The sequence below is a fragment of the Camelus dromedarius genome, chromosome 17, assembly GCF_036321535.1.
Source record: "Camelus dromedarius isolate mCamDro1 chromosome 17, mCamDro1.pat, whole genome shotgun sequence".
In the NCBI taxonomy this organism is placed as follows: domain Eukaryota; kingdom Metazoa; phylum Chordata; class Mammalia; order Artiodactyla; family Camelidae; genus Camelus; species Camelus dromedarius.
The window spans coordinates 6,533,444-6,549,660 of NC_087452.1; the positions used below are offsets into that span (position 1 = coordinate 6,533,444).

Consider the following 16,217-nt stretch of genomic DNA (forward strand, 5'->3'; position numbering starts at 1 on the left):
TGCTGTCCTTCATCCATCCTCAAAGGCATGGAAGGTCTCCTGAAGAGTTTCCCTTGAAAGTTCCTGATTGACAACAAGAATTGAGATTGGTGACCGTAAGGACTTGCTTGATGTGCGCTGTAAAAATAAAACTCCTGCAGATAGCCAGGCCCCCCACTCATGGACCTCCTTGAAAATTTAACCTCTGCCCCTGTTGTGGAATGGATAAAGATTCCCTTTGAAAACATTTGTGAAATTTTACAAAGGTTAAAAAGAAAATACACACACACACACACACACACACACACACACGGGCCCAACCCTTCTTTTTTCTCCTTCTCTCCTTTCCAAAAATCAATTGGCAAGAATTTGCAAATTTGCCAGGATGAGGTCATGAGCAATAACTCATGTGGCTTCCTGAAACATAAATCACTCAGCCTGATGGAGTGCCTTTCCATCCCGGGGCAAGCCTTTGCGAGCAGTAGCTGCAGTGTGCATAAAAGATTTCAGCTTCCCTGTGGCCTTGGATATTCCTCCATGTGGCATTCTCATCAGAAGGTCAAGGAAATTCATCCGGCATCCTATTACTGTCAGGTGAATGCACACATGGCTGGAGGCACCTGTTCGATGAAGATTAGCAGCTCTTGCCCTGGCTGGTCATTTCAACATGAGTTAATGGGGTCAAGGTGGGGACAGCTCTGGCAGAGTGGGGTCTGGCATACTCTGGGTTTGAATCTGGCAGGGCTGGCACTGGCTAAAGTAACATTTGCTGGGAAGGTTTTCCAGAGTCATGAACTAGAGGTTTATAGATCTCATCTGTTTAGCAAATACAGTATTAACATTAAAGAGTATATTTGAATATTTGAATATTTGATCAGATCTGTGCTCTCTGTATTATTTTATATGAGGTCTCTAATCACATTTTTGTTGCCTGGCTGACCCCTGGAGATAATTGAGTTTGTCACCCCTAAAAGAGATGCTACTCTACTGGACCCAACCATGGCCTTTCCAGGGATAGTGAGTATTTAAAAAAATTTACTGCCCCTCCCCATATTACAGGTGTAATGCCTATTATGTAGAGGATTTGAAAAATATAGAAAAACACAGTGATTAGTACAGGAGTTGGCAACCTAGAGCCCATGGGCTAAGTGTGGCCCATTGCCTGTTTTTGTAAATAAAGTTTTATTGAAACACAGCCATGTGCATTCACTGTCATATGGTCTATGGCTACTCTTGTGCTACAAAAGCAGAACTGGGTAGTTGCAACAGAGACTATATGGCCTGAAAAATCTAAAATATTTACTGTGTAGCCCCTTGTGAAAAAGTTTGCCAAGCCATGGGTCAGCACCTAGGTGCTCAGTAAATATTTATCAAAGAAACGAATCAATCTGTACTCCAACCACCTAGAGATGACCACAGTGAACATTTTAGTGTATATTCTTCAGTCTTTCTTCATCTGTAAATAGTTCTAGTTATATCTTGGGAGAACTAAACTGTACCTTCTATTTTTATAACCCAGTTTTGTTATTCAACTATATATTATGGTCATTTTCCGGTTAACTATTATATATTCACTACTATATCCACTGTAATAACGATTATATCATTTTATCAGTAACTATTATACAGCATGATTTTTAAAATGCAGAGAAGTTAATTACATGGATGTGCATGATATTTAACTGCACATCCCCTGTTGTTGGATTATGTTGTGTCCAAGTTTTTACTTTTATAAACAGTGCTGTGATAAAAATACCTGCACATAGATTTTTTGGTGTATGCCTCTGATTCTGGAAGGGGAATTATTCCATCTCCCATTGCTGATTATTTTTTCACCTAGGTTTACCTTATCCCATCAGTACACTGGCAGTTCCTTGAGAGCAGGGGTCCTGTTGTACACATATTTCCTTCTCAGCTCCTCCTGTCCCTTTAACACAGAAGTAGTATGCAGTCATTAATGCTTGTGGGTATGGATAACAGAATGCCCGGTTCTCTCTCTCCACTTCTCTGGATCCTACAAATCCTGCCTCAGCTCTCCTCCTTCCTAAAGTCTCAGGTGACACTCCAGCACCCCATTGCCCCTCCCTCTTCTGGTCATCTGAATTTCTATCTCACTCACTGCTTAGACCATATTCTACAATTCTTTGGCGCTTTCAGAGTGGTGTAATGTGCACTGTATACGTTTCCCATGGCTGCTGTAACAACTTACCGTAAACCTGGTGACTTAAAGCAACACACATTAGTTCTCTCACAGTTCTAGAAGCCAGAAGTCTGAAGTCAGTATCACCAGGCCAAAATTAAGATGTTGGCAGGGGGCCCCACTTGCTCCTTCCTGAGATCATAAGGGAGAATCTGTTCCTGGCCTCTTCCAGCTTCTGGTGACTGTGGGCATTCCCTGGCTTGTGGCCACCTCCCTCCAATTTCTGCCTCTGTAGTCTCAGCACCTCCTCCTCTTCTGTCTGTGCCAATCTCCTTCTTCCTCTCTCCTGTAAGGACACATGTGATTCCATTTCGGGTCTACCCGGATAATCCAGGATAATCTATTCATTGCAGGATCCTTAGTCACATCTCACAGTCCTTTTTTGCCATTTACAGTAACATTCACAGGTTCCAGGGATTAGGAGCTAAATTTCCTTGGGGGGGGGTCATTATTCAGCCTGCCACAATACATCATTTCATTTGATTGGTTAATTTATTCATTTAAAAATATTTGTGAGGAACCAACTTGGTGGCAGACACGGGCACTGTGCTAGCTGCCTGGCATCACAACAGAGCAGAAAGGACTTGTATATGAAGCACTGTAGTCAAGAGAGTTGGGCACTGGTCAAGCAGCTAGGAGACCCAGGTTCTGGTACCACGTGGGGGTAAGGCTCTCTGTTCCTCAGTTTCCCTTTTGTGAATTAAGGGGTTGGACCAATTACAGTTTCCTGAAGTGAGGGATGAGCACCACGGACGGTGTGTAATCGGTTAATTTTAGGTGGTTCACAGGGACATGACGCAATAGCATTGATTCACAGAAATAGATACTTACTTCCTTTTTCATCCTCTTTCAGCCTTTCTTAGGGAGATTCTTGTGAGGTGCTAGTGTGTCTTCAGCAGTTCCTCTAATACTTACCAAACTCTTTTTATCAAAAAGAAAGCTGGTCTCAGGCTACAGAATCTAAGTAGAATACAGTAACATTTTTTTGTGATCATTGTAGTTATTTTTACAGTTACCTTCCATTAATGCCGAGTGATTTAGGTTTTTCCATTTATGGCGATACTATTAAGTATCCCATGTGAAAAGTGAGGTGATTTAAAGAAATATATTAAATGAATATAGGATAAATGTTTTTAGAGAGGACACATTGTAAAAATGTCTCTGAAGTTTGGGAAACAGATGTTTCCAGGGGTCCCCAGTTTTCTGACTCCTGAATTCTGGGAGCGGGGTAGGATTGAAAACATAAAGAAAAGCATCCTCAGTCAGAGGATGCAGCTGGAAATTCAGCATTAATGGTTCCTGATCTTTTCCCATGTAAATGCATCTGATCCTTCAAGGACCATTGAGCAGCAAAGCTGTGAATATTAAACTCATGTTGAAATTGATCACATCCCACTTTAACTCAGAGCTTCTGGTGGGAGGAGGCATGGCCTTTTCTGACCGTTACTTGCTTTTCACCGAACATCTGGAAGGTGGGGAGGCAACTTCTGTCTGACTTCTTTACGAGAAGGAACGGCTATTACTTGGACACAGCCCATATGCTGTGGGGAAATCTCTCCCACTCACTCTGCCTTGAACTCCCTGCTTGAGGGAACTGGTTTAGCAATCCAGGTAGGGGTGCTCAGGGGGCTACAGAGCTGAACCTGTGCTTTTGGACCACAATGGGAAGTGAGAATCTTGTCTCCCATCTCTTCAACCATGAATGTATATCCAATGCTAATTACCTAGTTTGTTTGGGACCATATCATTTCCTCTTAGAGAAATAATTCTTATTTTTTCAGAACACTAGCCCATATACTGCACTTCCTCTCTGGGGAAGGAACTGGTGGTAAGAAGCAGAGAGGGAAATGCCAGTCACTTCACCCAACTCCTTCCCAGCATATGTGTTCCCTCACCCCCAGCAAGCTGGAAGCAGATACAGTTTGCTTTAAGGAGGCCCCAGGAGTTGATGTGCTTTGATTATCTGTTCTAAGCCTGGCCTTCACTACCCAAGTAGTTGTGAGATGGCTGAAGACAGAGTGTGAAAACTTGGCTGGTTTGGGGATAGTACATATGGTAAGTGCTCAGGAAACATCTCTGTCAATTAATAAATGACTTGGAGCCAAAAGACACCTTCATGTTTAGGTGAAATTAGGCAAATCACTTCCCCTCTCTGTGCCTCAGTCTCCTTTGCAAAATAGGGTAACAGTGGCAGCTACCTCCTCCCAAGGCTGTAGCACAAGGAGACACTGCTTTGCTTGAACAAGGAGATGATCTTGGGAGGGACCAGTGCTCTAACTGTCTGCTGTTATTCCTTCCATTTTGCAGTTGGGAAGGCCAGAGCCCAGAGAGGCTAACTGATTTGTTAAAGTTCACACAGCTAGCAAGCTTTGAGACCAGGCTCTGAACTCAGCAAGTTTGACCCCAGACCCAGCTCTTGGCACTGCATCACCCAGTGATCCATTTATCAGGGCTGAGACAGTGATAAAGTTTGAAAAACAGTCCCATTCTCGGTCTAATTCCCTCGGGTCGGTGGAGAGCGGAAGTGGACCAGGGCAGCACCTGGCAGGGTCAGGCCAGCCTGAGTTTGAATCCTGTGATTCTCCAAGGGCCTTTCCCATCTCTTGGGCCTCAATTTCCTCTTCTGTAAAATGGTGTGATAACCATTTCCTCCCTGCTGCTCTCTTCCATGATCAGAAGCCATGAAAGATGCGAAGGTGCTTGGTCAAGGTTAATAGAGGACGGACTGATGTCATTGGTAGGGGTTCTCGGCAAAGTGAGGGAGACAATATACGGTGCTAGGAGGAGCCTCTAGTTGGCAGAGGAGCCAGCTTCCAGTCCAAGGGGAGACAGATTCCGCTGGGTGGGCAGGGCGGGGCGAAGCTCGAGGCCGGCAGCAGTTACCGGGGTGCCCCTGGCGCAGTGCGGAGTTGGGCAACCTCTGGGATGCAGGGACCCCCATGACAAGCTGCCTCCTCACCTATGCGAGACTGTGAGAAGAGGTGGGGCTGCCGAGCCTTTGTGCAGGACCCAGAGCAGGAAAGAAACATGGGCCCAGGCTGGCAGGGAGGCAGGGAAGGAAGAGGGGAACCCAGACCTGAGAGGGCAGAGGAAGATACACCACGGTTTCGCGGGGTGCACAGCCCTTGGGGGTTGTGGACAGATGGCCTGGGATGGCCTGGGAATCACCTAGCTCAGTGCCCAGCGACCCCATGCTCACTCTGCGTGGCTGCAGCCTCATTCCTCCGCTTTATTGCTCACCTGCTATGAACCAGGTCCCAGGCCGGGCGCTTTACGTGCATAGTATCTCCCGCTCTTTTGACAAACCCACGAGGAAGGTATTATTATTCCCCATTTTACAGACTAGAAAAGAGACTCAGAGAGCTGAGGCGACTTCTACAGAGTGGAGAAAACCAGGATTGGAGCCCAAATTGGCTGTCCCCAAAGCCTGTGAGCTGTGTGCCCTTCCTGCTGTGCCGTGCCACCTCTCCAGGGAGGCTGTTTGCCAGGGCCTTCTAGGTGCCTGACACTGCACGCATTATTTCTAGTCTGATCCTTGCAGCATCCCTGCAGGATAAGCATAGTTACCCGCCTTTTACAGATGGGAAAAGAGCTCGGAGGAGATGACTTGTCTGCCCAGGACCTCACAATGGTCTCTGCCAGAGCCAACATTCCAGCTCGTGACAGCAGCTGGAGTCCAGGCTCTGCTCGGTCTATTGGCTTTGTGGTGCTGCCCCTCCTGAGGCTGGAGTAGGAAGGCCGTGGACCCCTCAGGACGCTGGGCATGGGGCTGGTAGCCAGTGAGAGCAAGTCTCCATTGTCATTTATCAACCCTTACAACAATATGAGGTAGATTATTAGCACCCCCATTTTACAGGGGGACCCAAGTCCCACAGAAATGAGGAAATGAGATGCTCCCAAGTTCACCCGGCTGACTGTGTGGGAGAGCCAGGATCTGAACCCTGCAGGCAGGTAAACCCGGGGTCGGCTACACTGTTCCCAAGCTGGTTTCCCTCCACCGTAGGTGGACCTAGGGTCAAGGTCAGGATGCGCTTGAGGATACTTGACAGCCAGGACCAGTAAGAATGGCACTGAGATGACAGATGGAGTGTGGTGTGGAGACAGAGGTGGAGTGGGAACATGATCCCTGAAAGAGGAGGTGCTGGGACCCCTCAGGGAAAGCACCCTGACCTGGAGGCTGGGTCATCTTGGTTCCTGTCTGCCCTTTGCTCTGGATTTGAGCCCTGGCTCTCCTACTTTCTGGGTGACCCTGGGCAGCTCATTCCCTTTCCTTGAGTCTCAATTGCTTCATCTATAAAGTAGGAATTAGAACAGTGCAAGCTCCAGGCATGATTGTGCATAGCTGTGTAACATACCATCCTCCTTGTTAGCTCCTGAAACTTTATCGTGGGGAGAGTATACCAGCTGCTTCTGCGGAGCACGGTGGGGGCAAGCACTCACTGTATCTTGATTTTCAAGACGGATACCGACGGTGAAAAGTGGAGCCTCACTGTCCCAGGGAGTGTCAGAAAAGTTGCCACGTTCTCAGGACAGGGTCCGAGGATGAGAATTGGGTGGGGCCTGCTCTTAGGGTCACACTCTGGCCCCTCCCTCTAACGCAGGAGAGCCCTCTGCAGGCCCAGGGCAGAGGCCTCTGGGGACAAGTTATTGTCATGCTTAATTCCTAACTGGTCAGACCTGCTAATGAGAGCAGCAGGCTTTGTATCACATTTCTGGCTTTGCCTGGCTTTCTTTGTTCTCCTTTTTTATTATGGAAATTTTCAAACATTACAGAACTAGAGAGATTAGTGTAAGAGGCCTCTTCCCCGTGTTCATCACTACAACTAAACGTCACCAGTCAACTCAAGGCTTATGGTGGTTTTTACCTATAACGCTACCACTCCTCTCTCCCTCACCAAAGGTTATTTTGAAGCAAATCCCAGCATGTCAGCTTTATAATAGTCCTAGTGACCCTCTCATAAATTTCTGGTGGGAGTACAAATTGGTAAAATTTCAGGGAAGGGCATTTTTGCAATCTCAGAAGTACTAACACAAATGCCTTACACAATTTTTTTAAATTGTAGTTGATTTACAATGTTATGTTAGTTGCAAGTGTACAATAAAGTGATACATATATATACACACACACGTATATGTATATATAAAATTCTTTTTCAGATTCTTTTCCACTATAGGTTATTACAAGATATTGAATATAGCTTCCTGTGCTGTACAGTAGGCCCTTGTTGTTTGTTTTATATATAGTAGTGTGTATCTGTTAATCCTGAACTCCTGATTTACCTACCCCGCCTTCCCCCTTTGGTAACTGTAAGTTTGTTTTCTATATCTGTGAATCTGTTTCTGTTTTGCAAATAAGTTCATTTGTGTCATTTTTTTAGATTCAACAAATAAATGACATCATATAATATTTGTCTTTATCTGTCTGACTTACTTCACTTAGTATGATAATCTCTAGGTCCATCCATGTTGCTGCAAACGGCGGTATTTCATTCTTGTTTATGGCTGAGTAATACTCCCATTGTATAAATATACCACATCTTCCACAAATGCCTTTTGATCTGGTACTTCTACATGAAGAATTCATCACACAGATGACATCCCTGCACATCTGCAAAATGAGGCTTGTATATGGTTATTTATTCCAGGATTTTTGATGATGGTAAACAATTGCAAACAACCTAAAAGTCCGGGAAAGGGGACTGGCTAAACAATTCTACATTTGGAATATAGAATATGGAATTCTATCGTGCTGTAAAAAGGAATGAGGAAGTTCTTTATAAAATGACATGGACTGATTTCCCCGATGTGTTCTCTCTCTGCGTGATAGCATAATGATGCCCATATGACATTATGCATTTTTCAAAACCCACAGGATGAAAACACAAGAGTGACCGGAATGTAATCTGTGGACTTTAGTTCATAATAATGTATCAGTATTGTCCATTAATTGTAGTAAATGTACCACATCAGCGCAAGTGGTTAATAACTGGGGAGTCTGTGCAGGGGAGTTATATGAGAACACTGTACTTCCTGGTTAATTTTTCTCTAAACCTAAAACTGCTCTAAAAATATTCTAGTAATTTTTAAAAAAAGTTCCTAATTACCTTGGATTTGAAGAATCTCCTTGCTCCCTCTGCTTCTGAGGTTGTGGTTTTGAGTGGGGTGGGGAGCGTGAGGAAACTTCTCCTGTAAAGTGGGTCACCTGAGTATTGCCACAGACGGTGGCACTGGTGCAGGCACCATGGTCTTCGGTGAGACTGTTGCATGGAGAGTAAATGGCAGTTATGGAAGGCAGGCTGTAGTTTCTTGGACTTTGAATGTCAGAGGAGTTTGGCCTTTATCCTATAAGGAATAGGAAGCCATTGTTACACACGACAGGCCAATAATTCAAAGGATGAGGTCTTGGGGCAAGGCATAGTGACTTTATTCGAAAAGCCAGTAGAATGAGAAGGTGAACTAGTGTCCTAAAGAACCATCTTCCCCGAGTTAGAATTCAGGCTCCTTTTAAAAGGGGAGGAGGTGTGGCTGGTTGTTGCAGATTTCTTGACACCGAACCCTTTGTTCTTGCAGCTGTGCATGTACGTCTGGTCACAGCGTTCCTATAAACCTGCAACAAGACAAATGTTATTTTCTGCTCTGCAACTTTTTATCACTATATGAATGGAAAACTGTTACACCTCTAACAATCGGAGCCTTGAGAATTGGTCATCCTGTGTATTTCAGGCTCTAGGTGACATTCTTTTAGTGATTAACTTGTAGCAAAAGCAATAGAATACAAAGGTTGAAGTGAAAGAAAGAGATCCACTATGCTGTCAGGCTGGTTCTTCCCTGTTACACCATGGAGAGTTTTTATCAGGAGAGTGACCCGGAGAGAGCTATGCTTCGGGACACCTCCTGTAGGCCTCACGCATTTGTCTGTGAAGCCAGGAGGCTGCACCAGGAGTCAGGGAGGTCCACTGTAGCCCTAAGGTGCCGAAATCAAAGCCTTTCCTGACTTTCCAAGCCCCTTCTCCTCCCTGCCTGACCACCTTTTATTTTTCTGCCACTCAGCGCTGTGCTGAGGCTGGAACCACTCCCTGGGCGGAATGCCTTTTGAATGAAGTCTGTGCCTTGGGAGCAATTGTTTTGTTTATTTATTTATTTTTGAAATCTTTCCGGAGAAAGCCCCAGTCTGTGCTGGGCTCCTAGGAGGAGTGACTTGGAAGGGAGTTAGAGATAAGGAGCGGGTAGTCAAATCCCCGCAGTCAGGGCTCCTGCTTGGCCGTTTCCTGCGAGAAAGACCTGACTCTGAGCCGTCCAAGCTGCTAGAGGCTCCCGCTGGTTGTGTGAGCTGGGGGAGGCTTCTCTGCTCCTTCCAAATTGTCTCCGTCAGCACAGTGTGATTTATGAGATTTTCCTCTACAGTCTAGAACATTGGCTCCTGATTATGCCCTGTAATGGAGGAAGGCAGTGACTGCAGCATTATTGATAAATAGTATCTCTTTAGACCAGCCTCTTGTTACAAGAAGGGTACTGGAAGTTGAATACAGATGGATGGAAGACTGAAAAAAAAAAAATCTGGCCTCAGTTTAGTAGGGCATTGGGAGGGTCCCTGTTCCCATCTGAGGGAGCTGGGCTTGAGTCCTAGCTTCGTTGCGCACATCAGCTGTTGTGACCCCAGGCTACTTACCTCTGAGCCCGCACTTCTTTATCTGTGGGGAAAAGTGGGGGGATCCCAGCAGCCCCCACCTTATAGGGGATGTGGCATAGATTACGTGAGGCAGATATCCGAGGAACTCAGCACCAGGCATGGAACAAGTCGTGTGCTCTGTAAGTGCTCCCCGTTGTTATGAAGGTTATTATGAGTCCCAAATAGTGGTGCTCTAGAAGTAAGTTTTTAAATGTTTGGAAAGCATTATGAGTATGTGTTGTTAAGGCTGGGCGTGTGCTTGTGGGAGTGATGGCTTCTCAATCAAGTTCAGCAAAGTGGGCCGTGTCAGGGTGTACCTGTGTGGACTGATACAGTTCATGGAACAGAATGTGACCTTGGACAAGTTCTTGATCAGTTCACACAGAGCCTTGCTCTCTTCATCTGTAAAAGTGGATAATAATAATATCTATGTCTGTTGTATGTGTAGTGTGTGTGTGTGAATGTGTGAGTGTGCATGTGAGTATGTGTGGTGCGTGGGGGGTAAATTTGTGTATGTGTGTGGTTGTGTGTGTGGTTGTGTGTGTTTGTGGGTATGTGAAAGTATGTGGTGTGTATATATAATGTGTGTAAATGTGTAAGTGTGTGATACGTGAATGTGTATGAGTGTGCCTGTGAAAATGTGTGGTGTGTGTGATATATGATATGTGTGGTAAATATGTGTGAATGTGTGGTAGTTGTGGTATGTATGTGGCATGTGTGATATGTGGTTGTATGTGGTTGTGGTGTGTTAATGTGTGGGTGTGTCATTTGCATGTGTGGGTGTAGTGTGTAAATGTGTGTGGTGTGTGTATGTGAATATATGGTATGTGTGGTAAATGTAGGTGAATGTGTGTGGTGGTTGTGGTGTATCTGGTGTGTGTGATGTGTATCTGGGAGGTGTTTGGTGTTGAATGTGGTGTGATATGTGAGTGTGTGTGTGTTGTGTGTATGGTAAATGTGTGAACGTGTGTTGTGGTTGTGTGGTTTGTGATATGTGGTTGTGTGTGTAGCGTGTATGTGTGGTATGTGTATGGTAAGTGTTGTGTGAATGTGTGTGTTGTATGTGTGAGTTGTGGTATGTGTTGTGTGGTGGGTGTGGTATGTGGTTGTGTGTGGTGTGTATGTGTAGTGTGTGTGAATGTGTGTGTGTGTGCTGTGTGAGAGTGTGTGGGGCATGTGTCGTTTATGGTGTGTGTCTGTGGTAAATGTGTGTGAATGTGTGATGTGTATGTGATTGTGTGGTGTGTGTATGTGTGGTGTGTGTGTGGCATGTGAGTGTGGTGTGTGTATGAGTATGTGTGCTGTGTGAGTGAGTGTGGGCATGTGTTGTATGTGCGTGTGTGTGGTGTGTGTCTGGCGAGTGTGTGTGTGTGTGTGTGTGTGTTGGGTGAGGTTCCCTTAATCACGCAGCTCTTGGGGAAGGCAAAGAGTGATTTGCTCTGAGACGCTGATAGTCTGGTGACCGCGTGTACTGGGAGGATCCGCCCTGAGAGCTTACATTTCACTGGCGGAGCTGAGGCAGGCACGACACGCGCACATGAAAGGATTCAAAACACAGTACGAGGCGGGCTGAGGCTAATGGTAAGAGCCATGGGAGTTCAGAGGAGGGTCATGAGGGCTGAGCAGTCCCGGGCTTCCTGGGAGGAGCCGTGCTTGGGCTCTGAAGCACTGATTTTAAAACTTTTCTGCTTGCCTACCCTCTAGATGAACTTTGGGGGAAAAAAAATCTCTTCTGCCTTACACATTTTAACTTGACATCTAAACTGTTTCATTAGAAGTTTAAATAGTTACAAAGGATATCATTTCTGCCATATTGTAAATATTGACCTTGAGTAAAATTACACTCCTCTCTTAAATGTGTCAAATGGAAACTAAATAACAGGGCAATTTTTCTTTTGCCCTTTTCTCGAAGTATCACTTACATACAGGAACGCCCAGATCTTCAGTGTGCAGCTCAATTCATTTCTACCTCTGCACTTACCACCCGGATCAAGGCGTCATGGTGTATCTCCCGCTCAGTCAGAGAAATGATCACCTTTGAGGTGATCTGTCACCTCTGCCCTCTGTCACCAGAAACTACTTTTCATGATCTCATTCTTTCTTGCTCCTTTCGGCCAACATAAGGAGATTCAAGCAGGTAGCAGTTAGTTTTTTCCTTGGTGTATAGCAGTCCCCTGAATGACTGTCTCACATTTAAAAAAAATCTTACCTACTCTTCATGGACATCTTGGGTTATTTCTAATATTTGGCTATACAGCTTCTATGAGAAATAAAAAAAAATTTTTTTGGTGGACATAAACACTGATTTCTTTTAGTTATGTATCCATGAGTGGAATTACCAGGTCATAAGATAAATACCACAATACACTGGTATGCACCACCACTCATCAAAAATTTCCTATACAGGTCAGAAATTTTACATTTGCATTGTTCCTGTCTTTACCTTCTTGAACTCATTATTCCCTTCTAATGCCTTCACAGAGTTTTGTCTTAAAATATTCTTACGCTTGAAACTTATTGACTCTATTATACTTATTTTTATCCAAAATACATATTGAAATGGACGTTAAAAAATTTCTTTTGACCATAAAACACTAGATATCTTACAGATTAATTTATCACAGTTTATCAGGATAATATCAATATTTGATAATTTGATAAGTAATGACTAAAAATAAAAAGGACATATGGGAAATGCTTCTCACAATGAGGAGGGTGGGGTGGTTGATGGCAGTGCTTCTCATGCTTCCAGGAGCACAAGGACCATCTAAGGATCTTGCTAAAATGCAGCTTGTGATTCAGGAGGTCTGTGTTGGGACCTGAGGGTCTGTGTTTCTAATTATGCCTATGGGTGATGCTGATGCTGCTTTTCCACGGACCAGACTTTGAGTAGCAAAGGGTTTCTGGCCCCTGGATTACAGAAGATTTGTTAGCACCAACATTCTAAATTGTTCTAATTGGACGCTGCGGGTCTCTGCCCCAGAGCCAGATTCCGGATGAGGGAGAAGTTGGTCTCTTTTGCTGAGAAGGAGAAGGACAGTTGTGAAGAGGGAGGCGGGACAGGTGAGACACCAAGGCGCATTCTCAGGCAGAGCAGGGAAGAGTGGGAATGGAAACAGGATCTCTCACAAATTCCTTTATACCTTTTCCTGCCTGTGCACCCCTTGGGAAGGCTTCGAGTAGCCCCGAGGGCTGCCATCTTTGAATATCGCTTCTCGAAATGATGCTAAGATGGTGTTGGCCACCTTTGCAGACAGGAGGCCTATATATGCCTGAGGGATTGGACATTGCAGGGACTGGTTTAAATGACTTGGAGAGTCCACTGGGGTTAAATCCAGAGAAGTGAAGTTTGGGGCCAGGGCATAGGTGGCCTTGAATTCCATGCTAAGGAGTTGGGCTTAATACTCAGATAGCAGGGGCCTTGGGTGTTTTGAGCAGGAATCTGGTGTGAGCACAGTGGTGTGGGCAGACTGATCTGTTGAGCAGCTTGGGGGATGGAAAGGAAAGGGTTAATGCGTGGAGATGGCAGCAGTGACAGAACCACAGGCTTGAAGATGAGATTGGTGTGGTCGCTGGGATTCGGCTGTGATTTTTATCTCTACCCTCTGCTTTTGAACTTTTGCCCTGGTTGCACAGACCTGGTTTGCTCTGTCAGCATTTCCTGAAGTCTGGGCTACATTCTCTAGCGGTACCTGAGACGTTTCTGCATGGAGCTCAAGGTCATTCAGAATGGAGTGCAGACGTGGCCTTAAATAACCCTGTGAGTGAGCAGCACCCCCTCTGAGGCCTCTCAGTCCTGACTGCCTCTGGGAAAATTCTGCCTTTACCTCCTCACCCTCCTGTTTGCCTTTTGTTGATAGAGACTGAGCAGCATGGGCGTAGCATGGGTCTTTGGTAAGCAGTGGTCTCTAGAGAGAATTTACAAATTCGCTGTTTCTGTTGCGTTAGTTTTCTATGTACCAGGATGGCAAGTGGTCCTAGTTTTCCCCTTGCTGTAATGACATAAAACTGTTCATTTTAAGTAAGTTCTTTTTAGTAAGAAAAGTGAGTGAATTTACTAGATCATATGGAAGAAATAATGACGCCGGTGGTGTGTGGATATGGCAAAAATCGTGGTGGCGACGTGCAATGATTCGACTTTGGGAAACATCGAGTTAGACTAAGTGGCAAAAACCGGCACATGCCAAATCATTGTGCTTGGGCCTGGGGTGCTCTGGGCGGCGGGGTGGTAGGGAGGGGGCTGCTGGAATTGCAGGGCCTGGGCCAGCAGCACTGGGTCAGCTGGGTGGGTCCCACTGCTGTCCCCGCCACTGCCTAACGCCCCACTCCTGTCTCTGCCCGCAGAGATCCGCACGCAGCTGGTAGAGCAGTTCAAATGCTTGGAGCAGCAGTCCGAGTCAAGGCTGCAGCTGCTCCAGGACCTCCAGGAGTTTTTCCGTCGGAAAGCCGAGATCGAGCTCGAATACTCCCGCAGCCTGGAAAAGCTGGCCGAGCGCTTCTCCTCCAAGATCCGCAGCTCCCGGGAGCACCAGTTCAAGTGAGAAGGGGCTGGAGGGCTGGGGCGGCGGGAGGCAATGCTGGGCGGGTGAAGCAGAAAGGAGGCAAGGAAAGAAAAAAACAACAAATCAAACAGAAAAAGAAAGGAAGCACAGACTCATTGGAGGCAGCTGGTGTGCTTTTCAGGCCCTGGCTCTGCAGGTGACTTACGTCTCCGAGCCTCAGTCTTGCTCAGTGTGAAGTGAAGATGGAAGTAGTTCCTACCCATTACGATGCTGGAGGGAATACACGAGGGACCCTAGAAAAGTGCTGTCGCAGACAGTAAGTGCTCAATAAATTGTTCTGGTGTTAGGATCCCACCAAACCCCAGGCACCGCACTAGCCTCCATTTGGGCCAAGGTTACACCCCGACTCCTTTCAGGACATCCTAACTCTACCCAGTTCTTTCTCACCTGGGGGTCGGCCAGCCCCCGTTTGAATTCCTTCAGCATGATGACCTCAGAATTTCTTCTCTGTGGACCTGATGCATTCCTCTTCCTCACTCCCTTGGAGGACAGTGCCAGGCTCTTTCCCTGCCTTAGTTCCCTATTTACATACACACACCTCCCAGGTCCTAACTTCTCAAATCCCAAGCTCCAATTCGAGGAGGGAGGCTTGGTCCTCTTGAGTGCGTGCCGGGCTGAGTCCTCTAGCTGCAGATGCCTCTCAGCTCAGAACCCGCGGGGCCTGCGGCCAAGAGCAGGCAGGAGCCACAACCTCACGCGGCTGCATCCACCCTGAAGCTGTCTCCCCCTCCACCACGGTCCCCAGATGTCCCCCTCCTCCATGGGCCATCTCTCCAGAGAATGGCCCTCAACCTCAGGACTGGAGACTTGTTTCATCCTGCTTTCTCCGTTCCTTTTTCCTCTGGGTTCCATCTCTTTTTTAAATCTCTATGTAGGTTTAAATTGTGGTAAAATACCCATAATATTTACCATCTTAACCATTTTAAAAAGGTATAGGTATGTGGCATTAAGTACATTCACACTGTTGTATAACAATCACCTCCATCCCTCTCCAGAACTCTTCATCTTACCTGAAACTCTGCATCTAGTAAACAGTTCCCCTCTCCCCTCGCCCCTGGCACCCACCATTCTACTTTCTGTCACTGGGAGTCTGACCACTCTGGGGACATCATGTAAGTGGAAAGAGACAGTATTTGTCCTTTTGTAACTGGCTCATGCCACTTCACATAATGCCCTCAAGGTTCATCCATGTTGTCACATGTGTCAGAGTTGCCTCCCTTTTCAAGGCTGAATAATATTTCCGTGTGTGCATATGGACCACGCTGTGATTCTCTCTTGTCTGTCAGTGGACATGAGTTGCTTCCACTTTTCTCTCTGTGTTTTACCTTCTGCTCTGTCCAGGGAGTGCTCTTCCTTTAAACTCCCCTAACATCTCCCTTAATCGGCACCCACATTTGAACACTCACTTTTGTGCCTTCTTCCTTTGACATTTGGGGAAAAGAAATTGCTTTATTAAAGGGCAAAAATTTATTCCACATGCAAATACCATGTATATTTTTACTACCCAGTCTCATCCAGTGAAACTTCCATTGCAGGAGAATGCTTCTATTAATAACTTCCTCCCAGGCACTGCCTGGACCCTTTCGTACATGATCCCATTTTTCTGATATATTTTTTGAGAGCAAATTTGTGCTTTTTTAAATGATAAAATTCCAATGCTCGTTATATGCAATTTAGAAAAAGCAGAAAAGTAGGGGAAAAAAACAATTGCTTACCGTCCCACCACCCAGAAGCTCCCATTTTGGTGCCTTTTCTCGCCTGCCTTTAATAATGACAACAGCGATGATCATTTATTGAGCACATTACT

General features: G+C 45.8%; 1 protein-coding gene across 5 annotated transcripts in view; it reads left to right on the forward strand.

Annotated features, from left to right (window-relative positions):
• Positions 1-16,217, forward strand: part of SRGAP3 (SLIT-ROBO Rho GTPase activating protein 3) — a 220,639-nt gene that overhangs the window by 92,034 nt on the left and 112,388 nt on the right. For all 5 annotated transcript variants that reach the window (XR_010384781.1, XM_064496289.1, XM_031470812.2 and 2 more), the window contains exon 2: positions 14,193-14,385. Coding sequence is in view for 4 of the 5 variants with exons in the window: in XM_064496289.1 (XP_064352359.1) it covers positions 14,193-14,385 (193 nt within the window). In the remaining variant the exon portion in view is untranslated. The remainder of the gene's footprint in view (positions 1-14,192; positions 14,386-16,217) is intronic.